We start from the raw sequence: 25,847 nt of genomic DNA, 5'->3' as shown, positions 1-25,847 counted from the left end.
TTCCTTTAAATTTGGGTCAAGCCTAACTCACCCTAAAAGCTAGCTCAAAGGGAAGAAGTGCCTATGGCCCATATAAGGAACACATTACCCCTTTCCACAACCGATGTGGAATTCAACACACCCCCTCACGCCTAGAATTTTACTGGTGCGTGACATATTTATGGGAGGTCCAACATCAGATGGGGAGGCTCTGATACCGTGTTAAATTTGGGCCAAGCCTAACTCACCCCAAAACTAGCTCAAGGAGGAGGAGTGTCTATGGCCCATATAAGGGGCACATTACCCCTTTCCACAACCGATGTGGGATGCAAAACCTCCCAATCTCTGATTTACTCCAACAGCCTCACTCTCCTCATTCACCACTCCTTTTCCTTTATCAATCATAATCCCAAACAAAAAGGATCGCAATTCTTCCATAATTGAATTTCTTATTTCCGCATCAATTTCGCAGCATTTTGCATCATCTCCTCATGCAACCCCTCTAGATTCCTCCTAGAATCCTCTTGTATAATTCTCATTTATTCCTCCAATCTATCAATCTCCACAGAATCAGCTCCCACAACTACAGATCTAGTCATAATGCGCTTCTATAGGAATCGACACTACACCCACCTCGCAATCTTAGTCTGATACCAAATGTACTATGGCAATCTGCTAAACAATATATTAAGTAGGATTCAAGAGAGAAGAAGAAAAATAGAGAAGAAAGTAAGAAGAGAGAATAGAATGAATAGAACTAGAAAGGAATTGAGATTGTATTGTATTAGCAACTTTCGGGATGCCTCTCTACAAGTGTGGTTCCTCTATATATTCTGTTTTTATAACAAAATACAACCGGATAACAACTTCCAGCTGTTATAACTACTTTATGAAAATAACCCCAAACTACCCTTAGGCTTCTCTCCAATTCTAATTATTCTTTCTCTTTCTACGATACCCAACACATTACTACATAGAACTCCTATAGAAAACCAAAACTTCAATATCCTTTAAATTTAGAATGGCCAAGCTTTCTTATTGAATCTCTAGCAGCAACTTGACCAAACCAGATTTTGTCATGTGGTTAACATACAATAATTCAAACTCATCAAAAGAATGTTCAAGTTTAAGAAGGCAAGTTGTAGCTATAAATAATAAGCCATTTCTTTAAGTGGACTCGAAGCATGGAAGAGAGAACCAAATCACAAAAATGTTCATTAAAGAGCATCTAGCATTTAAAAAAAATACACTTGATTCTGCATAAAGCATATAGAGAATTGCTTGAAGCTCAAAAAGAGTGGACATGATCACAGCACAAAAAGAGTAGAATGGGTCCCAATTCCATATAAAATACATATATTATACTTAAAAGAGGAGAGAATAGAAGGCAAAACAAAACGAGCACTTGATTTCATATGAAGCATGGAAAAGATGGATTTGATCCCTCAAACTTCCATAATTCAAACAAGTCTTTTTAGGAAGCAATCTTTTACTCCTACCCCTACGATTTCCCAATTATCCATAATTCATGGAAGTTGGTACTAGCCTAAACCTTCTTTTTCTTCCTAAAAGAGGTTAATGGAAGAAGAGTAATTTAACCTCTTGATCAGATGTACTAACAAGTTTGAGGCCTAAGTTCCCTAACAGGATCCATGCCATGGTTTTGATTAATGGCCATCATTTATAGGTTTTTCAAGGCCCTATTACCCGTTACCTCATTATTTACAAGCTAATTTTGAGTTGCATGGGTAACAGCAGTTACCATCATACTTAATAGTAATGGCCACTTTACTGTTTAGTAATGATAACAACCATTACCTTAATAATTCAAATGTTTTCTTCATTTATTTCCTATTTATAAATTTAATGTTTTTATTTGATGTATTTCTGTTTATTATATAGTAGCATATCTTAATTTTATTCAAGTCTAACAACGATCGTTGCAAACTTCTCAAAAATTTGCTTAGTGCCTAGCTGTTCATATTACATTATGCCTGTTACAGGCTTTTCTCCGTAAACCACAACTATAACAGTCGTAAGTGGTAGCAACAGTGATATATAAACATGATGTATACATGCTTCCTTTTCTCCTGTTGATATTCATAATGATTGGTGCACCTATTCATTGATTAGTAGTCCTGTATCTTCCCCAAAATCAATGTTCATACCATCTATGTCCTCATACTAATCGTCAAACTCTGAATTACAAGAATCAGAGACCCAAAAAAATTCAATAAACAATACAAAAGCAAACCTTGCTTCTGCAAGATACTTCGGTGCATTAGACATGCTTTCCATTCCACCAGCCACAACAATATCATTGACACCCACTTGAATCGTCAATGCAGCAAGCATAGTCGCTGAGGGAAAAGATAAAATAAGCAATAAATCATCACATATTATTCATCCACATCAAACTAACGGAAATATGTCCACCTAAAGTAGAAGAGTCTACCCTACCTTTCAACCCCGATGAACAAACTTTATTGATGGTGGTGCAAATAACTGAATTGGGTATACCCGCACCTAAAGCAGCCTGCCTTGCAGGGGCTTGTCCTAAATTAGCACTAAGAACATTGCCAAAGAAGACTTCTTGCACAAGCGAGGGATCCACGTTTGCCCTCTTAAGAGCAGCTATAAATTGCAAATCAAAGTTACAATATCAAAGCATTTCCAAGCCATTTCCATACACAAGACATGGATACCAAAATAAAAGGTAATAGGATTAAGAATTGGTTACCCTGAATAGCTATGGATCCGAGCTTTGTAGCTGAGAGAGAAGAAAGGGAACCAAGAAAGCCACCCATAGGCGTACGAGCAACACCAACAATACAAACATCTGTTAAACATAACAAATTAATTACAGTTATATATACAGCAAGGAGAAGACTAACTGGAGAGCAAACAAGGCGAAAGGGAAGAAATGGGAAGACCTCGAGGCTTTATAGAATCTGAAGAAAGGGCCATGGAATCAAAACTGTTACCTGTCAAAAGGAATGATTATACTTTTTATACCAATTAAAGATGAAAAGAAAAATCAGAAATTCAACTGGATTACCTGAGATTGCTCGTAGAAATGGAGATTGAGATGCAGCAAAGAGGTTTTTAGAGGGAAAGAAACAACAGAAGTTGATGAGTTGATCAACTCCTCAACTCCTTTGCGCTTATCTACGTTAATACGCTTCTCTATCCTGTCGTGTAGCGGTGGCCCCCGCCAAATTGGGAACTCTGCTCCTATGAGACATTATTAGTTCTCCACGACCGCCACTGACATAAATGTAGGGTTAATTAGCTTATGCGGTTACAATTAGGTCTAATTAATTAAAATGTTTCTCTAATTTATAAATTAAATTAAATTTTTTTTATATTTTACTTCAATAACCACTAATTTTTCAGTTTTTTTTACCGTTAACTCATAAAAAAAAAATTAAAATATCTCTCTAATTTATAAATTAAATTAAAATTTTTTATATTTTACTTCAACAACCATTAATTTTTCAATTTTTTTACCGTTAATCAATAAAAAAAATAGTTAAATAACTCTTTTTGGAAACAATGCAAGTACCAATAACTTCAACTCAGTCAATGGCAATCTCGCCACTTCTTCTTCATTGACAACCCCTTCATCTCTTCCTTTTCCCTCTCTTTAACTGAAAATTTTCACAATTATCTCTACAAAAATCAGCCATAGCAAATTTTCCTATTTTCATTTTCTATCAGCCTTAATCCAACTATCTATCTATCCCATCAATCACCATTGAAGAAATAATCACGTGCGAGTACTGTCTAGATTGAAGACCATCACTTGCATGTTCTTGATTGTGGAAGTATCCATCGTTTTGCCCCATCAAGGCCATCATTTTGCTCTTGCCATTTCAAATCTATTTTATATTGAAGGCCATCAACCGTTGTTCTACTCAACGCCATCCTTTGTTGAAGCATCCATTATTATGCTCCATTCACCATTGAAACAACAATCACTGTACAAGATTTGCATATGGCATTAATCCATCTATTATGGTAAAGATAGGATCAATTTCTAATTTTGGAGCTGCATATTCTTACTCCTAACAAGACTTCATAGACTTGACTAAGTTGTGGACCAAATATGGCTCTGCTTCTAAAGGTAAAGATATTGTGATTATAGATGTAAGGAATGTTAGCCAATCCACAATGGCTAAGATGATGTCCAAAGTCTTGAATTGTAGTTTTCTTATTATTTCCATTATTGTGACTCTAGCTTAGGATATTCAGGGGAAAAAAATTTCAATTGTGTTAGTAATATGTCGGATATTATATTTTAAATATTTAAATACACTACATAAAGGCTATTATTTGTTATTTATCTTTAGTATTAATTCAAATACGAGTAAAGATAAAGTTTATGAGACTATATTACTGTATAAAGAAAATTATAATATGGTTATAATTGTGAGATTTTAATTGCATTTAAGTAATGTTTCTAAATGTTCATGATTGATGTTTTTATGATATTGAACAATGATTAGTAGATGATAATCATTCTTTTATTTCCTTAACATATTTCTGTCAAAGTTATAGGTATAACATCACATACAATGATAAGATTATAAACTTATCTTTGGATCTTTTAGTATAGACACAATGGTTTCTATCAATCATAGTGAAATTATAAGGTATAATTGTATTATGAAATCAAATCTACCATTATCTATAAGACTGCTTAAGACTATATTTACATCTCCTAAGTATACATACATTATGTTTTTTTATATTTTTTAATGAAATCTATAGATTGTTCCATATAAATTTTTTCTCCTAATTCTCCATTGAGAAATGAAATCTTAATATCCATTTAATATAATTATAGATCCAAATTAGCTATAATAGACAAGATTATCTTATTGAGGTAAATATCGCAACAGGAGAAAAAGTTTGCTTAAATCAAATCATTTTTATTGCATATACTCTTATAGTACTAAGCGAGTTTTGTATCACTCCATACTTCAATCAACCTATTTCTTTTCAACAACTTTTTGTCTCATAGGCAAATAAATTAATTTCCACGCTTGGTTTAATTTTATAGACTATTTCTTCTTCCATTACCTTAATCAATTTATTCTTATCAAGGCATGTGAGAGTCTTGTCTAAATAATTAATAGTGTTATACTTATTTTACATTAGACTTAGAATAGAAAACTATCTATTTAAGAACTAAAAATTATGAAAATTGCCCTTTCTTTTAATATCTCGACCAAATGAGCTATTTAATATTATCCATTCGACCACCTTAATATTTTAAGTTGAGCCCACTGTTCTTAAGAAATCAAATGATCCTTAGACTTCATGAAAAATGCCTAAAAACAGAAAGGTAGGGCCTTATTTTTTCATTTCTTGAATCTCTCAACCCTTTTTTATTTTTTTTATTTTATTTTTTATTTGTTTACAGTATAAAATACCTTCTGGAAGGTCTTTAATTACCCCTTACAGATTCAGATATTAAAATATACACGATACAAATTCAGGGATCTACAAATGAGAATGTTAGGAAGCTAATAGTTCATGTTATTTATTTATTTATTTTATTTTAAATATTGTATAACATTTTATTATGTTTTTAATAATTCTTTGTGGTCAATATATATGTTTATGTATGGTTTATTTATTCAAAAAGAGATTATTAAATATTTTATTTAACCTTGAATTATTAGTAATTTAACATTAAAAACTCATTATGCAATAGAATCTTAGATGATATTTGGAAACATAGAGAGAGTCATCACAATTAATTAATTGAAATTTACAATGAATAAATTGATAAAATATAAACAAGAGATTATTTTCTGATCCCTTTATTGTGGTATGCTTCCAAAATAGACACCTTTCACTTTTGGAGACTGAAGCAATTTCATTCATGTTAGTAAGAGACCTACAAACTCAACACAAACACCTTTGAAAATAATTAGTAACACACCAATTGTTTATTAATCATCAAAACAAGGATTAGGACATTTAGGTCCAACAATAGATAATTTAAATAACTTTTGGGTATGGTTAAATAAATTTTTAATTTTCTTCCTTTTTAATTTTTTTATTATTTATATTTTATTTATGGTATTGAATATGCAATTGTCACCTATTCGTTGTGTTGCATGAATTCAAAATTTTATTTTTTTTCTTTTAAAATTTATAGAAATTAAATATGCATATATGTGAATTTAATTAATTAATTCAATTTTAGAATATTATGTTTTATTTGTTAGAGAATAGGGTATGCTATCCTATGATATCATCACTCACTCCTTATTTTTCTTAACATTTTTACCTATATTTTATGCTTCAAGCTCTTGAAAAGTTTAATTGGATTGTGTTGCCTCCAGTGGATTTTAGCTAATATTTATCTTTTTCCTTTCTTTATACTTTTGATTCAAACCTGATTTTATTCATTTTAATTTTTGGAATTTAATTATAATATTTTATTTTTATTATATTTTAATTTAATTATAGTTGATTTAATTTTATAAAATAAATACAAAAAGGAAGGAAATCACAATTTTACCTATTTTTCTAACCTGGCCGAAACCTTCTTTTGATGTGCAAGTCTTGGTGGACCAAATAACTAATTTTAGGAGCCCATGATGAAGCTTGATTTTTGAGGTTATAAATTTGGGTAGATAGTAGGTTGATTTTGTGAGGTTCTTTTTTATAGAATATTATACTTGTCATTACCATTTAAAGGAACTAAGGCTATTTCAATATGTCAATTTTATAGCTAAAAGTTGCATTCATTTGAACATATTTCAAGTTACTTCCAGATATATAGGCAATTATTTAGTTCTTGTTATTTAATTATTAAATTGTTTCATTAAAGATTAAAATTTAGTCCCTATATTACACAATAATTAAATTAGATACCTCTATATTACAAAAATATTAAACTATTTGATTCCTACAATATGAAAATGGCTGATATCAAAGTATTTCTTAGCGCCATATGATATCAATATAAAAAAAATTGCAACATAGAGAAATACATAAAATAGAGGAAATAGAAGTTTGCTTTCCAATTTCAAATTCCACTTTCATTACATTTCATTAATATTCTACTTGTTTATACTAATTATAAAGCCTTCAAATGCCCCAATAATACTTCAATCTTTCTACTCCTCTTTTATCTTCAATATCCCTTTCCTAATTTCAACACTCTAATATGCAATGTTGCCGTTTCTCATGACCCAAGTTGTTGTTTGTGTTGTGAACTTGAGAAGAAATTGGAATGTACCAATCATGCTAACTTCCACAAACATGACAGTAATAATATGTCCTTGGCCTATTTGGATTATCAATTGATTTTGAGATTCTAATTCCAACTCTTTTTCACACCTACAATTTACATCCATCAACCTATCAACCTACCATTCCACCCATCTATATTATGAGAGGAAGACATTTTTAGAAAAAAAAAAAAATCTTCTCTCCTCCTTTTATATTAAAATTAAAATTAATGACACAAGGTAAAAAAGCAGTGGCAAAAACTAACTAATTGAATTTTTGAAATATGTTGGATATTTTAATATATTTTTAAAAATATAGAGATCAAATAGTAAATTTTTCCATACTATAAGGATTAAATAGTAAATTTTTTTATACTATTTAGATAAAAAATATATACTAAAGAGTATTTTGATAATTTTTAATAGAACTAATAGAAAGTTAACTGAGATTCTAATAGTAAGGACTAAATTATAGGTTTTTTCAAATGTCAAAAATTCAATAGTAGAATTTTCAAAATATGAGGACTAAACTTGAAAATTTTTACTAAAAGTAAAGAATTAAATTATAATTTACCCTTAAATTAATCCAACCACTAAGAATATCAAAGAAGAAAAAGATGAAGAGAACAGGGTCCCAACACCCATTTATTGAATCGGTATCTGAAAAGGTCCTACTTGAGCTTTTTCTGCTTCTATTTATAGCGGCTTCAAGGTCCGGTGATTGGGGCAGGTGGTGCCTCTGGCTGGGAGTATGTGCAATAGCAAACTTTTGCAGACATGTCAGACTTATCAAGTGGCTTTGTTGTATCATATCACCTTCAGTCGATCATTGCTACCAAGTGCAATCTCTAATCGAATACTGAAATATTCATATTGACGGTAGGTAATGGTACATATCACTGTCTCATGGTTGGACCTATTGTAGATCGTACAAAATTATTTCAAACCAAAACCAAATGCCGTTTATGATTTCTAGATAGATCACAAACTAGGATTTCACACCCTACTGTCTTGAGGGGAAATCAAAATTAATGGGTGTGAACAAGAGAATTCAACTTTCATCTGATCATGACGTAACCATGGAGCACCAACGCATTAATCTTGAATGTTACAGACCACATCATTCAATTCAAAACAAAATGAACCCAAGATTTGATTCGCTCAAACAGTCATGTAGGAAACTTCCATGCAGCCGAAGGAAACTCTTGATCAATCCTCGACTTTGACGAGATCTTTAGTCCTGCCCACTTGAACCTGATAATCTCGACGTAAGTCTTCAGGGAGGGGTAAATTCAGCAAAGAAGAAGAAAGAGGAGGAATGGCAGAATGCTAATTCAATTCTTAACGCAGATATAAGAGTATAATAATTGGCACAGAACAAACTAGGAAGTCAGCTTTATCACTTTGATCGGTGTCAAAAATCAAACATGAATATGCTAACATACAACAATAACCCCAACTATAGTAACTGTACAAAGTGACCTACCTATAAAGCCTGGTGGTTAGAAAGACGGACTATACTACACCCCCATTAACCATTTCAATCTTTTCTTCTAACATTACTCCTAGTACAAATTACAGGGCATCGAGATTCCTACGTAAGCATATGGAAGTGCCTACTCTCTACATTCATATGTAATAAGTCCCAACAACTTCCAAGATTTATTAGTGTTGCTGTTTACAACATTAAATGGCTTTCATCTCCTTCACCTTCTGCCAACTACACCACCTAAACAAAATGCATTAGAATCTAATAAAGAACCACAACTTAGTGCCTTCTTCCTCCAGAGTCCAGACAAGAAGACAGTTATCAAACATAACTGCTTATCTTGCTCGCCTTGATCCTGATTTTCGTACTTTATGCTTCCAGTTGCTCTGCATTTGGTAACAAGTAAAGTTAAAATAGAAATATTTTTGGAATGGGTCAAGTCATAACGCATAAAGTAAATGCAAGGCAAAAGGTAAGTACAAGAGGCTCGTCATCAGATATGTTGGCATCCTCTGCATTGGAAGGACTTGATTCTATACGTGGTTTCTTTGGATTTCTATGGGCGGTCCTAACAATGTCTTCATCTTGAATCCATTCAGAGTCTGATTTGTCTTTATTAGCTTCCTCCTGTATTCCATCACTCAATTCAACTTCCCGTTCCTCTGAGTGGGTGTCCTCTTCTGCATCATCCTTTTGAGCATTTTCTGCAAAATCTTTACCTTCAAAACTAGATTTCTCTTCTCCATCAGATACCTCTGATTGATTTTGGTTCTCTAGTGTGTCGCCCAAGTGTTTTCCTTCGGATACTGATGTCACTTCCTTGTCAGATTCATCATCTATCAGGTGCTCTGCCACCTTTTTGTCATGTTCCCCATAAGAATCACCTGGAAAATGACAATATCATTACCAACCAGCAATATAGAAATGACATTTCGTGCATCTGCGAGTATATATGCTCACAAAGAGAACGTAACCCAAACAAAGCATTGTAGGGAACCAAAATACATCTGCGTAAAGGGATCTTGTAACCCAAACAAAACAAAATGGTCACCATACCCACTCAACTTGAGGCAAAAATGAGGCAAATGACAAAAAGAAGGGAAAGAGAAAAAGAAAAAGAAAAGCAAGAAAAGAGCAGGGGAGAGAGAGATAATAACAAATATAAAATAATCTCCATAACAACTCATGAGAGTTTTCTACATAGATCTTTAATAAGAAATAAACCTACGTGATATTGACTTTGCAAACCACCAATTTTTATCATTTGACATTAACTGTAAAGGTAAAAGGGCAGTACACCTCGTTTTGCCTCATCCCCTTTAGATTCCTCAGTGGGTTCAGGATTTGATGCATCAGAATCATCTTTATCCTCAAGTTCTTTATGCATGCGCTTTGAGTTCTTCTTAGGAGTTCTTTTTCCTTTAACTCTGGGAAAATAAACAAAATCAATAAATCTAGTGCCATTGGAGAAACAAAAGTTGCAAGAAAAAAGACTTCATAAATGATGAAAACTTTCTACTTACATCTTTTCTGATTTCTTGTTCTGACGTATATTACCTGGACTTCTACTTTTCTGTGAAGGTGATCTGCAGAACAATTACAAAAATTTTAGGCAAGAGCATGAGAAGGATAAGGAATTCTCACAAAAACATCGAGCTTTCATACAAGAAAGGAGATAAACAAGACATAATGCCATGAAACATAGCAATCCAATAGATTTACATAGAAAAAGCTAGTGCAATTATCCAATTTCTGAAGGACATCTAAATTCTTCATTAGAAGGCAATACTTACATTTTAGTCATGCGAGGATGCTTTGATGAGTTTGACTTCTGAAATGGTGCAAAAAGTGAAATATGTTATATAGCTAGTTGCCTTGGAAACATTCAGTTGCTTTATTCCTAGGAAAAATTACAGAAGAAAGAAGATAGTAAAACCTTCATAGATTTGCGACCCTTATCAGCAAGCTCCCAGCGCTCTTTTTCTAAACGAAGTACTTCTATATCTCCATCATCATATAATATCTACACAAAGTTGCAAAAATGAGAGACAAAGAAATAAAGCTTAGAGGGGGAGAGAGGAACCAAGAAAGAGCAATACCACATGTTTCCTTTTTATAGGGTCATACGACTTAACGGTGCCTTCATAAAACCTGTTGATTAAAGTAAATAGAATGAACACATCATACCAAGCACTAGATATGAACATTGTAAATTTCATTTGAGCAAAAGGCAAGCCTCTGTAATCACAAAATCCAACTCTATAGTTTTTGAACTTAACATCTATCCTGGCTCACATCACCCCCAATAGTATCTAGAGTCGTGCATCTTTTTTTTTAATGAATCCCAGAAAATTATTAGCAGAGATAAGCATCTTGTAATAGAGTAATCAAATACGAAAAACAAAAGCCAGCAGAGCTCATGAGTAATTCACATAAAGAGTTGGTATAGATGGCTTGCTTTGATAAGCATACTAGCAGAGGTCAAAAATTAAGACAGGCACATGAACCTACTGCATAACCAAATCAAATCAAAGGAGAGAAGGAAAGCTAGGAGCATTGCTTTCAAGACAATTATGATATTCAGTGAACAAAGACTCTCAAACCAATTTCATCCTCCCCAACCACCATCCTCCAACAAGAAAATAAAGGAGGACGGGAGGGGGAGAGAGAGAGAGAGAGAGAGAGAGGGAGAGAGAGAGAATACTCACTGCTTATCCATGGGCCACCAAACCTTTATTCTATAGCCAATTAATTCTTCAATATCAACTCCACTTTTCTTTGTTGTGCACTGGAAAAGAAAATATCAGTTGGCATAATCACATGTTAGGAGGACAACCGTCACTATAAGCAACAAAATTCACCCTGACAAACAAATAAATTTAAAAGGAAAACACTTGCTCAGAAATATTCCTTGTAAAAATTCAAGGAAATAACCATGCTTATGAACAAAATACAACAGGATATTCATTGCACAATCAGGTCAGCTAGATAAAATAGGTCTCAAATAGGTTGTCTGACAAGCCAACTCTTGGAATTCATTTTGGATAACTTACGGTTTTCAGGTTATTTTGTAAATTTTTGGTTTTTTTTTTTTCCACTTCTCATTTTTTTTAAAGATTTTTTATGCAAAACCTTCAAATTGGGGAAGGTTTGCTTCTGCAGCTTTTTAAATTTTTGGAATTTTCAAATTTGAAAATAAATATACACTTTTCGGGTTTAGTGAGTTTTCGGCAGATTTTAACCCCATTTGCTGGTCATGTCAAAACTCCACCTCTGCATTACCTTCAAGATATACATAGAAGGAAGAGTAATCATTGTCATTCCAAACTTTCAGCCTCAAGCTAGTTCACCAGGGAAAAAAAACAGTAACACGCACAAATGTTTTTCTGAAAACTAAAGAAAGTATTGCCAACAAAAAGGAATATAAAAGCCAAACTACTTTCATTAGGAAAATAAACAGAAAACTTCAGATGCAGAGTACCAGACAAAAACAAGTAACAATAAACACAGAACAGAACAGAGGCAAAATAACTAAATGATTAAGATGTGCAGTAGCTATGAACACAATTGAATCTAGTTTCAGGAGTCATGCAGGGTCATGTACAAATGAGAAAAGCAAATGATGAGTTATGCTAAGGTGTTAACCTTTGCCAAGCCTGCAACACTTCTTCTTTTTCTCTTCTTCATGCTTCCAGTCAAAGACTTGAAATTATTACTTGCATTGCTCTTATCAATGTTCCCTAACACAATAGACTTCTATAACAGAAGTAATAAAGAGGTGAAATATCCACAAAAATCAACCATGCCAAGGTTATTTAGCATTTACTGCTTCTAAGACCCAAGTAAAAGGACAAAATAAAAAAGCCTACCTTTAGATTATCACTGTCTTCTTCAAATTCATTTTCTTTGCTATTGTAACCCAAATCAGAGCTTTTTCCTTTATGTTTTGATGTGAAGCTTATATTCTTTCGCATGCATGATACCAACAAATCAGAATCAATGCTTTCATCTGATAGTTTTGGGATAGACTTCTTCTCTTTTGAATCAGGGCTTGAATCATCCGCTGTAGCAGTTAATGGAGTAATTAAACTGCTTGAGGACAGCCTTGCAATATGAGAAGATGATGATCTCGGTCGTTTAGGTACTGTAACAGATGCTACATCAGTAAACTTTGTTTTTTTAGCTTTTTGATGCTCGGTTTCAGCCTTTCTTTTCTCACTTGGAGAATGTTTGTGACCATTGCTTGATTCAAACTTACTAGATAGCCCCATATTATCCAAATTTATTTCTCTGACCACCTTCAAGACATCCACATCGCTTTCAGCATTTTTGGTTTTAGCTGATAAAGATTTGTTCTTTTTAACCTTGCCACCCCTGGTGCCCCGCAATTTTAACTGTTTTATCATTTTACCAAGGGGCACCTCATTTGCTTCTCTTTCACCGTCTTTTAGAACCTCATCTTCAGCAATATCATAATTAATCTGATGCAATTATAGGAGCACAATAAGTTGGTGGAAAACACAAGTGGCATCAAATGTGAAAAAAATTAATGCATAGCCAAAAAAAACCTTAAGGAGTAGAGCATACTTTTCCATCAGTTTCTAACTTAAGTGATTCAAATTGCATCAAGACATTCTCATCAGCCAACCATGTTTTTCCTTCACTTGCCTAACCCAAGAAAAAAAAAAAGAAAAAACAGTTGTTAACATAAAGATTTTTTTTTTTTTTTTACATATATATGCAACAAGTGAATAAGATGGAAATAAAATGACAGAAGTGCAACAAAATTAACCAATCTAGCAAGTCTATAGAAGAGAACTTCACCACAGGCTTGATAATGTTAACTTAATAGAACCATGAAGATAATTTTAAATTGGAGATAAGATACCAAAGATTCATCCCCTTCTTTCTTCTCATGTGGTTTATAAAGCACTGGAGGCAAGGAAACTGATGAAGCCAACATTTGTATATCCTCCTTCTGAGCTAAGCGCTTGGTGATTGACAGCCCAAGTTCAGAGATAGCATGTGAATTCTGTGGATGTCAATGATTACAAAGATAAGCTTGATTTTCTGCATCACACTGAACTTTGTGTTGATTGTTCCAAAAATGTATGCTCTCTTCAATCTTTCAATAATTGCGTAATAAAAATATTGCAAATTTAACAGTGACAACAAAAACTTGGCATATTATCAACAACCTTTGATTTTGATGCATCAACCATGTCCTCTGAACACTTGATACTTTCAAAGACAGAAACTATTGCAGATATATTCTCCTTCTCTTTGTTGGTGCTAGATTCTGACTTACCGTCGTCATCTTTGTGCGCCAAAATAGAAAGAACCAAATGCAATTGCCTGAAACATGAAGAATAGAATCAGTTTTACCTCCTATTTTAGTTCTTTATCAATGCAATTTTATTGGATTAAAACTTATAAAACTGCATCATAAGAAGAAATGTCCACAGAATATAAGCAATACAGAATAAAAGGTGACATTTGATATACCGATATATATGCTCAAATGCTCTAACATCCTTGCATTCATCCACGTCAGGACATGAATGATGAGCAAGGGCATGGACCAAATATGGTAGAATGCATTCAGGATATGCTGCTGATGTATTTGCATCACTTTGTACAGAGAGTTGCCGGGCCTTTGCTTGGTAATGCATTTGAATTATATCAGCAAGATTCTGCTTTTCCTGCCATTGCAAATGAAGTAGAAATTCAGCCAAGAAAACATCAGAAGTTTTTCACCTTCAAAGCAAGCACCTTTGCACTTGACTTGGTCATTGATAATAATAAATTTGAACCAATCAATTTTAATACAGATACCTCTTCCAAATCAAGGGGCTTTAATCCATTTATATTAAACAAGAAGGCACAAGCATACTTCACATCCAGAAGCCGGTCCTTTATATATTGGTAAACTTTGTTCAGGAATAGTTTCCCAACTTGGGGGAAAGTGATCTACAAGACCCAAAAAACAGGAGGAGAATATTTACAAGCCATCTAAAAAATATATAGATGATGTTAGAAAATTTCTAAAGACTTCACCTCTGGTGTCCTTAAAGTTAGGTAGAAGACATCAACAGGTATCTTGTGATCCCAGTGCTTTGCCAAATGAAGAACAGCCTTAGCAGAAGCAAGCCTCAAATGGGCCTTATCAACTGAACTGTAGATAAGACAAACTTGTACATGAACTGGAAAGCCTCAATGAAAAAAATAATTCAGAAACTACCTACAAGAATAGAAATTTATATACAAAGCATAAACCATAAAGAAAGCTATGAAAGGAGGACCTTGATTCTATATCCTTTGATATTTCTCCAAACATAAGCACATTCCTGAGGATCTCCAAAAGACCGTCAATGCCCGGACGAAGTTGCACATCTTTAACAGGCAAGTAGCTCTTGACCAGTGTCTTGATCCCATATATCTGCAAGCAAATAATAGGTGAACCAAGTACCTAACGTAAAAAGAATTATCAAATTATTATATCTAAGCAACCTTCTGGTAGGGAATTATGAAGAGATATGTAAGAATGGTCATAAAAAGATGAGTAGGGGAATGAAAGTAAAGTGTTTAGGTCCTCTAGTTTTGATTATTTTCATAGCGGGAGAAATGGGAATCAAAGGCACCTTGTTTGATTAAAAGGGGAAGAAAAGGGATATGAAATGCTAAATTTTAATGAAAACAATACTGTCACATAACCAGATTCTCCATCACAGAATAATAGAAATTAGAGAAGAAATAGAGAAAAGAAGGGGAAGAGCAAAAGAAGAGAGAATTAAGAGAAATCAGAATTTAGAGAGAGGAGAAAGTAGATCTTTATTGATTAGAATTTCAAAATGACAATCCTGGAGCTATTCCATTTCTCTTATAGGCCAGTTTCTTCTAAAAACAGCTGGAATTAACTGTTCCAGCCAATTCCTTCTTCCCTAACAGATCTGTAAGACTGTAACAACCCCATACATCTAAACAGAATATCCCTTCTTAACTACTACTAGACTCTTATATGTAACATTACTCCCTCCATGAGCGCATTCTTGTCCCCAAAAATGCTCAAAATCTGAAACTGAAACTGCAAGGGTTCGTTATCCTAAAAAAAACCTCCTTTGCTAGTAAGAATTGTAACTCCAGCCGAAATGATAAAGCTTGGCTGAAGGTGCTAAACTTTCTTCCTTTTCCTTCTCCAAAATTTCCATGCTTGTTCCTTCAAGATCACAAGAGAATTTGATGTCATAACCTTCTTCCTTTCTCTTTTTGCTATTTCCCATTTATCTTCCATAAGAATTCAAGGATAACAACAGCTGAACTCATCATATTGGCTCCCAAAATACTGCCACTGATTTCCAACACCCACACTTTTTGTGACACCTCTATCTTTCTTTTCTCCAATAACATGTCCAAAAATTTCAATAGCAAAAAATTCATTTTTGGGAATGATTTGTGCAAACACTTCAAATTCAACTACAGTGTCCTCCTTTCAGACTCTAGTTACCCATCATTGCCATCTTTATCATTCTTCCATCATTGAAGTCACTTACATTAGACATGTCAACAAAAAGCTCCTGCTCCACCCCAATGCCTTTGTCTTTCTTATTGGAAAGTTCACACAGACATCATGTTCTTCATTAGGCTCTTCAAAAATTTGATTTTCATTGATCAAGACTGGAATCTTTTCCTTTGCCTTACCCTCTAACAAATAGTGTACAACAAATCCAGGAAAATAATACCAAGCAAAAATTGATAACAATTCCATGTCCTACTTTGAAAATATTAAGAAGAAATAAACAACTTCCCCTGTCCAACCAACCTTCAATAAACAAAGTTCACTTCTGTCGTCCCAGCTTGTTTTTGTAGTGTCTTCAGCTTTCTGCAACAGCAGAGCACAGTATTATACAAAAACTAGTTATCATAAATGGAAAGTGGTTGCAGATGTCAAAAGGATTTTGATGACATACACTGCTACATTTGAGAATCTTGCTTTTTATGAATTCCTCAATTTCACCTTCCCTGGTCTCAAAAACAGGCATTGCAGTCTCTGCTATGCATCCCAGAGACTGTAGTACAGCAGGCAAATGTCTCTTCTCCTCCAGCATGTCCACAAGTCTCTGCAAATTGAGTAATAATATGAATATCAGCATCACGACAAATTATCCAATATGTTGAAGCATAGGTACAATGCAAGGACAAGAATAACCTTGTATAAAACAGAAAGGGACTTGAGGCCATCATCCTTTGTTATTGCTGCTAGGGCATGCACAGCATACTTGGCCTGCCTTCGACTGCCTTCTAAGCAGAGCCTCTCCAATATAAGATCACTTGAACTACAGCTAAGCAATAAAAGAGGATGAGCAATGTAAAAGGTACTGACTATAAGTTGTCAAACAATGAAAGAGCCACACCTCGATGACACTGCAAGCTGTTCTCGAATGGTGCCCCCAGCCTTAGCCAAAACATGCAAAGCACCTTCTTTTATTATCTCGTTATCATCTTTCAGAAAATTTACTAATTGTTCTTCAGCCCCAACAAGTAGCATTGGACTGAAGCGTGCAAGAAGCTGAATATTTGAATTTTTTTTAAGAGAAAAAAAAAAGAAAAACAATTAGATAGCAATGCCAAATAAATAGAAGATTTTGATGAAGCAAGCCCATGATAGAGCTGCAAAGATAAAAAGAACACACAAGAGAAGATCATATATACAGTAGTAAACTAAAAAGTTACCAACTCATACAAACCACAAAAAACCAGGCAAGTGTAGCATGTAAGCAGATAGGCATAGTTACTAATAAATAATTTCATCATAGAGGCATGCTCTTACCACCAGTATATCCATACACGATTGAGTGAATTGTGTATTTCCAGCAGACTTATGTGTGGTGGCCTCCAACAGAATTTCTTTCACATGATCTTTGTTGAAAAGTAAATAAGAACTCTTAACAGAGAGATTGCTCAGAAAATCGTAAAGCCGGTGTTTCTCACCAAGTATTTTAAGCAAATCCTCCTGCAGAAAAAAGGAATTCACTGTTGAGAAACTTTTCAATGATAAGAAACTGCAACATGTACGTTCACCATCAACCTATTAATTATTGAAGAGTAAATTTACCAATTCAATCAATCACACGGTGTTAAAATTTACTATATTTTCAGTTAACATCAACTTGTTTAAATAATAATTAAAAGCTAAACGCAGTACGTACTATCACGAAATGGCATCCAGGTGAGGCAGATACTGGGTCCAAATTCACCAATTTTGAAAATTTCAGGAAAAACAATTTCCAAAAGTAGTGAAAGAACATGTTAGTGACAGATTGCCTTGTAGATTGGAGAAACTCAGGAAACACCCTAGTTGCAATGGTACTCTCTAAAGCAATAGCAAGTTACTAAAGGCAATCATTTTATCTGATGTTGATGGTTCTAACAATAGGCAGTCCAGCTGGTGGCAACAATAGTAATGTAATGACAGTGACAAATGGTGGTGCCTTTGCATTAACAGGGGTTGCTAGCTAAGCATGGGTCATTTTTGTAGGGGGAAGCATTGTGGTAGCAGCACATCATGGCGATACTAAATCACAAAAGATGTTATGGAACCGTCACAGGCACAACCATAATAGTAGTGATAGTGAGGAAGATATGTTAAATGAACCAAAAGGTAGAAAGGGTCACACTGGTATCCGTGAAATTTACAGCCACTCAAAATTAATGGCTTTACATTCCGTGAAAGACCCATTCTCACCTCTCATTTCTTTGGTCAAAACAATCCACTCAAATGGTCAAACCCACACCCTGTAATACCCCTCAAGCCCCAAATCCAACAACCAAAGCATATCCTCTCCTATTTGTTCATATACAAAACCTATTTACAGCCATTACAAAATTATAGCTTACCCGACCAGTACAAGCTTGATGAAAACCAGTGTTAGCATCAAGGAGATTTGTTAAAATCTTCCAGATATTGGCATCTTTCAATTGATCAAGTATCTGAAAATTCTCCTCAGCCTTAGCAGGCTCAGCAAATGAGCGAGACATGATACGAAAACAAAACATAACTTTTTTTTGGAATTCTGGGACATCTCCATCCTGTATTCAGATAAAAAAATAATAATATTGTAACTTCTACATCCTTAACTCAACCTTTTAGCTCCAAATTGAGTAATTCAATCTCCAAAATCTGCAAACCTGATGCATCTGTCTGAGTGATAGATACCTCTGCATCTCTTGTTGTAACCTGCAATCCAAGAGGAAATCCCCTGAAAATGAGTGCACAATCCATCAAAAATACATAAAATTGAAACAGAGTAGACCTATCAAACGTCAGGTGCAGTTGCCTGATGCTAACCAAGCACTTATCACACCTTTGCTTTTGCTCCAAAATCTTCTCAAGAGCTTTCACCTCAACTTTGTCAAATACAGAGAAAAATCTGACCCAAAGTTTGACTCTTTCTTTGACTGAGAACTCAGTAGGGAACATGGATCCACAAAGAACTGATTCAATTGTATCTGATCTGCAGAACCGATCAACATGTTAGAAAGATACTTAACCAATATTCAGAGAAGCAAAGCACTTTCCAGTCTAATTTGTTTTTAATCATCTCAAACACTCTGTTCAAGCAAAAATAGATTTTATTCGGAATATATATAATAGAGCATCTATATTAACTGCAGCTCCATAAGAAAATTCAAACATGTGGCCTGGGTCTGAATGGTACAGATGCTAAACTCACCACCAACATTATCATGAAGAGGCAGAAGGACAACTAGAGATTATTGTGAAAAAATTATCTATATATAACCAAGATTGCTTACCTAAAATCTCTGTCATAAAAACATCTCAAAATCTTCCCAGGAATCCAATCAAATTCACCAGGACTGACTGAGCCATCGGAGGACTTCATACAATAAACCCTGAAAATCTCTGCTATTCTCTCCATGGTATATCTCTTAACCAGCAGCTGGCAGGAAAAACATATACAGTGAAAAATTAAAAATAATTGCTAGTGGCTGATAAATAGTTTGGTATTCCTCAAGGCAAAAAGCATACAAACAGATTCTTTAACTTTAAGGGAAGGGCATACATACAGATTTGTCTCGAAGACGCTCCACAACTAGTTTTATAGTTTCAACTGGAATGGAATTCAGTGCATGACATGCCACATCGCAGATCACATCAACAACTTGTTTTCGGACACTCTCATCATAGTCCAGAAGTCGATCAGAGAGAGCAGCTGGAGAACAATTATTCAGTGAGTATCACATATATGATTTTATAAAATCAAGCAACATACTTACAGATTATTTGGGAAGCCTCAGCTCGCAAAGGATTTGACAACAGGCAGTTTTTGACACATTCCAGGACAGACATTCGGACCTCTACTCCTCTATCAGTCAACCTTTTCAAAAACTCTGAAAAGATTGGCTGAAATGCTTCGCTGATAGCAGAACCAGGCAGAGCAAACAGATCTCCAACTAACCCCACTGCTTTCAACCGTATGTCGAGCTGATCAGTCTGCAAATATAAAGACTTGTAAACTGAGAAAAACTCATCAAATTTCAATGTTCTAAACTTCTACAGAAGTAATAATATTAAGCTCTGTATGAATTTAAATTAAATATTAAAATTCTGTTATTTTGCCTCAGCAAATGATGTCACCATAAATTTTTGAATGTAAATGGACATGTTTCAATGTTCAAAAAGCATTATGAGATAATAGTTGCATATAACATGATGACATGACAAGCTCTTTTTGTCAGGTTGTATTCAATGTTTGAGAGCTCAGAATCAAAACCATTACATGCCACATGCAAAATCAAATATACACGCGCAGTCCAGATGAATCTGTAATTACCAAGAGTTCCCCTGTGAGGTAAGGAACGACTCCTGATAAGATCTGAGGAGCACAACAGTAGACGTCATATATGACTTCATGATAGTCAATTTGACAATTTTCCGACCTGTTATCTCCTGATATTGATGATACAAGAAATTGCTTTATTCCAGGTTCAAGTTTTCCAGCGCACTGTTCTATTACATTCATGGCAAGTCTCCTTGCAGCTGAAGAAACATCCTGAAAGTACAAGTTTCATAAAATGTGCTCCTTCTGAAGCAATTTATATTATAACAGGAAAATAATAAGTTACACTAAATGTAAGCAGAGTAAATTGCTTACAGATTTATTTCGACCTAATACAGATAATATGACAAGCAAAAGATCCTCCCGAACATCCTCACTTTCTTCTATAAGCAGAACCATTATTGTTTGCATCGATGTCAATACACTTTCTTGATGATTGTCACTGCAAAAGTGAAAATGTTTAGGTAAAAACTTATTGAATTAGCAAATGAAATATAGAATCTTGGGAAACAACAAGAAATCAAACAGAAAACAAGGAATTAAAAAGACAAGAGTGTCTGCGGCAACAAACTAATATGTATTATCCTGTTTGTTTTTAACACATTAACCTTAACAGATATAATATTTCATCACAACCAATCCGTCCAAAATGTTCATTGATCTTATAACAAAAAAAAAATGTGATTGATGTACAGATCCTACGTCAATAACACAAAATATTGTATATAGATGAAAAGACAAAGCAAGCAGACATCAAAGGGGCATATAGGTACAAATAAGCCAAGCCCCTAATAGGCTAATCAGAACTCAGCTCGCTCAGTAAATACTCATTTGTCGAAGTTAAAACCCAAGCTCAAGATAACTTTGAAAGCTTATTTAATTAATATGGCACTCTTGAGTTAGGCAAAGTTCAGTTTATGCAAACTTGTGAGCCAGCTTATGTATAAACTCTTTTTTTTTCCTTTTATGATGTTAAGTTTTATGCATTTTTGTTTACCCTATATAGGAAAAAACTTATTAACTGTTTACTAAAAGAAAATCTTTTTTTTAATTGTCTTATGAACTTACAGTGCAATACTGCAATCCCTCAAACAGGTATATTTATCCTACTCTTAAATACTAATAGTCTAATATTGAGAGGAACAAATACAGTCAAGTATATTAATCTTTTAAAAAACCTTTCAATAAATTTGTAGAAAACACTCATTTATAATCGAAGTCCACAGAGAATGCCCTGGACCTGATTTCAGCTCATTCAATAAAAAGCCAAATTATAAAAACGTTCCACTCAGTTTGTCTTGACACATTTAATAAACCTAAATTTAAATCTTCTTTCCTAACCAAACCAAGCTAAATATGCCAAAGTGAGATCATTTGCAATCCTCAGGTGTCTGGCTTTGAAATTTTAACAACAGAACAATAATCTTGGAAAGTTGATAGTGGAGCACAAATATGAGAGGTAGTATACTATCACATTGATCCCTTGCATAACAGAAAATAAATTATGAAATAACACACACCTGGCAACAGCAAAAAATGTACTGAACATTTTATTCACCAGATCATCACATTCTAGATCCAACATGACAACACATGACCTATATTTGGCAAGAGTCTCCAAAATAACAACTCTCCTTCCAAATGATGGGCCACTAGTATCACTTAACCCACTAAAGGTGCCAACAATCAAGTGAAAAATATCCTGCAGAGAGGTATAGACACATAAGGTGGAAGTATTAGTGTGTTATTTAAGCAAATCAAGTTGTCAACTAAATTCCATTAATCACTAAGCAAGAGCTTCATAAAAGATGAACACCTTTAGGACATCATCACTGTAAGGAGCTTCAGGAGCTGTAATCCGGGTTATCTCACAGATACAGGTTGCAACTAGAAGTTTAACATCCCTATCTGGATGCTTCAGCAATTCTGGCTTCACAATTGCATTAGAGAAAGGCTGCATTGACTCCATCATAGTAGCTGATGGCGATTGTTCTGTCTCAGAAAGACATGAAGCAGCTTGCTACATGCAAAAATTATATATATAATTCAGAAATATTGCCAATTAATGAAAAAAAAAAAAACTACAAGCATGAGCATCAAAGTTAATATAACTATCATTAAGTACAATTTTCTTAGTTCATCATAATGTAAATATCATCATGTAGAATTTTCTTATTCCACAAAATAGTGAACAACGCAGCAAAAAAGCCTGGGCACCAAGGACGCAAACTGGCATACTATTCAAGAAATACAGAACATTATTCAACAGATAATTAGCCAAAGGAAATACAATGGTAGGAAATTATGAAATAAAAAAGAATAATATAAAACATCAAAGAAAGGAAGGATAAATTTGTAGCACTAAGTGGAAGAGTGACATAAAGAAGCCCCATTGCAGTAGCAACTTCAAGGCCAAAAAGAGAGAGAGAGAGAGAGAGACTAATGTGCATTAAATGGTGAGTTAAAATGAAAATACATCTAAAACCATGCAGAGTTTCAGCAAAGAGAAGAAAGAGTGGAAGGTTGGGAGTGTTCTCTAGATATCTAACTCAATTTCAACAGATGATGTCAGTTAAATCGATGGCAAGCAATTTAATGTAAGGAACAATAAATTAGATGTAACTATGAGATGACTTTCTAACTAGCATTCGCATGCAATAACAACCATTAAACCTTAATCCGAAACTAGTTGTTGTAGTTCTGTGGATTCTTTTTTGCCATTTAGCTTTGTTAGACACCAAGTCTGCACCCCGACCTATTATTTACTTGCAGTTCAAAAAATATAGAATAAAATTTTTAGGGAAAAAAAAACTACTGTTTGCAAGTAAAAGTGAGTAATCCTACATAGGTTGAACGGACCTCAAACCAATAATTACAAATCTTTAACATCATCACTTAGCGTAAATTCACTCATTTTCTCAACTTAACATTTAAGTCCAATAAGTCCAACAAATCCAACAAAGTAGAAAAATTTTAAAAAGTTTCAGGAAAATCACAGAATTTAAATTCAGTTTCAATGATGGTACTAGGGACACATTCCAATCAAAATCTTTCCAGAAATCTAGTATTGCAGTCTATGAAACCTATCCTACTCAAAAACATGTAAAAGTGGGCCCCTATAAAAGGTTGCTTTTCCTTAATTTTTCTCGCAGTTGAGTAGATTTTTGACAAATTACCACATCAAATTTCCAACAACAATTAATTCGAAAGTGACCTCAATGACTTGCACAAACACTTAATTTGGTGATTTGTCCACAATTATTGAAATTAAATTACCACACTAAAGTTAAATGCTAAGTTGAGTGGCCATGGAAGAAAGTTACTGTCACAATAGACTTAATAATCTTTTGTAATATTGCCTGTTATCCATGCTATATTTAAGAATATCACATCTCACAACTGCAAAGAGGAATCATAATGCCCCTTTTTTTTATGATTGCTATATTGCAGCAACAAAACGGGACAGCCTCTGTTAAGTAAGGATAAGTTCAAAAACTCTACTTTGAAGCCCATATATGCATGCAAAATAATCCCCAACCCCATCAAACCAAACCCTATATTAAAGAGCTCTATATTGTCTCCTATCAACCTTAAAACTAGCCAGGTAGCACTGATTATGTTATAAAATGATTGCCCAAGTTCACCACACGCCTGTAAGTCCTCCCTGACTCCCATTTCGCCCCACATACATGAAAAGCCAGAAAAAGGGACAAAAAAACTGCAAGTTAAAATCTGGAATCCATCCAATAGCTTCTACCTCAAATGTCTTGTGTAAATATGCCATTGCTCTGAGAAACAAACCACTAGGTTCAGCCCAATGCAAAAATTCCAAGAAGACCACCAAACCTAGCAAGCATGTTCTAGATAGACTAAGCTACTAATCAGGTATCCAGCACCAATGACATGTAACCACATTATTGCCGTCTGCTGCACGCTTGCACTATGGCATGGTGCACAACTTAATAGTTAACAACCCACAGGGCTAAATTTGACTGCTAGATATTCCAAAATTACTCAAATATTAATTAATGAGGCTGATCAGATAACAATTCAGAGAAGAACCCTTCAAGTCTGAAGCACCATAACCTGTCACCAAGTCCTTACTTCATCATCCTAACAAAGGACCCATTTATTGATTCCTAATTTTTCCAGGCACAGAAGTCCCACCAAGATCCGTATTAATTCTGGTAAGAATGCTCAGTATTTCCATCAAAGCAATAAACTTTAAGCCCAAATGATTCGACCTACCAAATTGGAAGCAAGCTCAAATGTTTAATCCTACGGTTCTTTTATTTAATCTAATCAGAAATTAAATGGTTCCACAATTGTACTTCATAAATCCACTTGGATCTTTTTTCTATTTATCCAGTTTTAGATGCAAAACCTTGAAAGAACAATGCCGTAATAAACCCTAATTCAATCAAATTTAACCAAATGCTCCTTTCTTCCCCAAAACAAAGCAAATTGAAGCATCGAAATCCCATTTCCCAGAGCTCACGTTAAAAACGAAAACTAATCCCACTACTTCAGTAACTCTAGTTAAAGCAAATTCAGCTCACCACCAAAAGACACGCAACACACAAAGACAAGAAACCAAATGTATAATTTCTTTCGTTCCCTTTCCACAGTTATCTCAGGAAACAGGCACAGACCAACAATTCTTCCTCCCCAAATTCACAAGAAACATACAAAATTAAAGCAATTATTTGACAATTCAGAAAAATGCGTACCTTTAAGAGCTTAATGAGAGCGTCCTTAGTAGCAGGAGGGGTCTCGAGTTTCGATCCCACCTCCTTGAGTTGCTGTTCAAGCTTGAGTGCCATTAAAGTCGTCGTTTTTGCTCACCCTTGAACCACCAACAGCAGCTTTCTCATCGATTACTTCCTTTATTTCTCCTTATTTCTTCTTCTCTTATATCGATAGGGCTAAAGCGAAGAAGCTAAAGATGATGGAAGCTGGGTTTTTGTCTCTCTTCAACTTTCTCTCTCTTCGTTCTTTTTATTTATTTTCGATTTTGTGTGTACAAAACAGGTGGAAGTCGGGTTTGTATTTCGAACTGCGACGCGAAATGAACTCTAAATGCTAGCGAAATCACGCGAAATGCTGTCTAGACTTTCCAATCACTAATCTACTTTTATTATTATTATTATTATTATTATTATTATTATTATTATTATTATTATTATTATTATTATTATTATTATTATTATTATTCCTCCTTTTAATAATTTTACTTCTTTAGGCATATTAAAAAATATAATTTTTTAA

At 34.1% G+C, this 25,847-nt stretch overlaps 2 protein-coding genes across 13 annotated transcripts in view; both read right to left on the bottom strand.

The window, feature by feature from the left end:
• Positions 1 to 3,194, bottom strand: part of LOC110620415 (acetyl-CoA acetyltransferase, cytosolic 1) — a 29,040-nt gene extending 25,846 nt beyond the window's left edge. For 2 of the 3 annotated variants that reach the window (XM_043958737.1, XM_043958735.1), the window contains exons 1-5: positions 3,038 to 3,194; positions 2,913 to 2,963; positions 2,720 to 2,818; positions 2,440 to 2,613; positions 2,234 to 2,339 (exon numbers count right to left, since the gene is read on the bottom strand). In XM_043958737.1, the coding sequence (XP_043814672.1) occupies positions 2,234 to 2,339; positions 2,440 to 2,613; positions 2,720 to 2,818; positions 2,913 to 2,946 (413 nt within the window). In that variant the 5' untranslated portion in view covers positions 2,947 to 2,963; positions 3,038 to 3,194. The remainder of the gene's footprint in view (positions 1 to 2,233; positions 2,340 to 2,439; positions 2,614 to 2,719; positions 2,819 to 2,912; positions 2,964 to 3,037) is intronic. The other variant, XM_043958736.1, reaches the window with a different exon arrangement.
• Positions 3,195 to 8,061: 4,867 nt separating this feature from the next.
• Positions 8,062 to 25,617, bottom strand: LOC110620413 (sister chromatid cohesion protein PDS5 homolog A). Of its 10 annotated transcripts, none has more exons than XM_043958731.1 (34): positions 25,310 to 25,614; positions 22,396 to 22,599; positions 22,100 to 22,281; positions 20,895 to 21,021; positions 20,574 to 20,792; positions 20,017 to 20,233; positions 19,807 to 19,952; positions 19,534 to 19,679; positions 19,032 to 19,232; positions 18,907 to 18,955; positions 18,616 to 18,807; positions 17,549 to 17,731; positions 17,133 to 17,287; positions 16,928 to 17,060; positions 16,689 to 16,838; positions 16,541 to 16,600; positions 15,024 to 15,160; positions 14,779 to 14,896; positions 14,557 to 14,691; positions 14,227 to 14,423; positions 13,920 to 14,076; positions 13,610 to 13,753; positions 13,309 to 13,389; positions 12,591 to 13,202; positions 12,367 to 12,477; positions 11,430 to 11,509; positions 10,821 to 10,872; positions 10,658 to 10,744; positions 10,515 to 10,552; positions 10,245 to 10,307; positions 10,021 to 10,148; positions 9,202 to 9,605; positions 9,054 to 9,107; positions 8,062 to 8,486 (listed from the first exon to the last, which is right to left on the bottom strand). In XM_043958731.1, exons 1-33 carry the CDS (start codon positions 25,400 to 25,402, stop codon positions 9,057 to 9,059), a joined length of 5,052 nt encoding a protein of 1,683 aa, XP_043814666.1. In that variant the 5' UTR covers positions 25,403 to 25,614; the 3' UTR covers positions 8,062 to 8,486; positions 9,054 to 9,056. The 10 variants fall into 10 exon arrangements, with proteins under 10 accessions (XP_043814666.1, XP_043814664.1, XP_043814665.1 ...); XM_043958729.1 differs by lacking the exon at positions 8,062 to 8,486 and adding an exon at positions 8,600 to 8,961; XM_043958730.1 differs by lacking the exon at positions 8,062 to 8,486 and adding an exon at positions 8,600 to 8,952.
• Between the last annotated feature and the right edge of the window lie 230 nt (positions 25,618 to 25,847).

The sequence above is a fragment of the Manihot esculenta genome, chromosome 8 (genome assembly GCF_001659605.2).
Source record: "Manihot esculenta cultivar AM560-2 chromosome 8, M.esculenta_v8, whole genome shotgun sequence".
Lineage (NCBI taxonomy): Eukaryota > Viridiplantae > Streptophyta > Magnoliopsida > Malpighiales > Euphorbiaceae > Manihot > Manihot esculenta.
This window is presented reverse-complemented; position numbering and strand designations above follow the sequence as displayed.

What these genes read in the sequence shown, in the direction of transcription:
- LOC110620413 (XM_043958731.1), bottom strand. Translation starts at nt 25,402, where the DNA reads ATGGCACTCAAGCTTGAACAGCAACTCAAGGAGGTGGGATCGAAACTC. An exon ending in ACAGTGATGATGTCCTAAAG is followed by an intron (nt 22,282 to 22,395) that starts GTGTTCATCTTT and finishes ACCTCTCTGCAG; the next exon opens with GATATTTTTCACTTGATTGT. An exon ending in TAACTTTAAGGACACCAGAG is followed by an intron (nt 14,692 to 14,778) that starts GTGAAGTCTTTA and finishes TGGGTCTTGTAG; the next exon opens with ATCACTTTCCCCCAAGTTGG.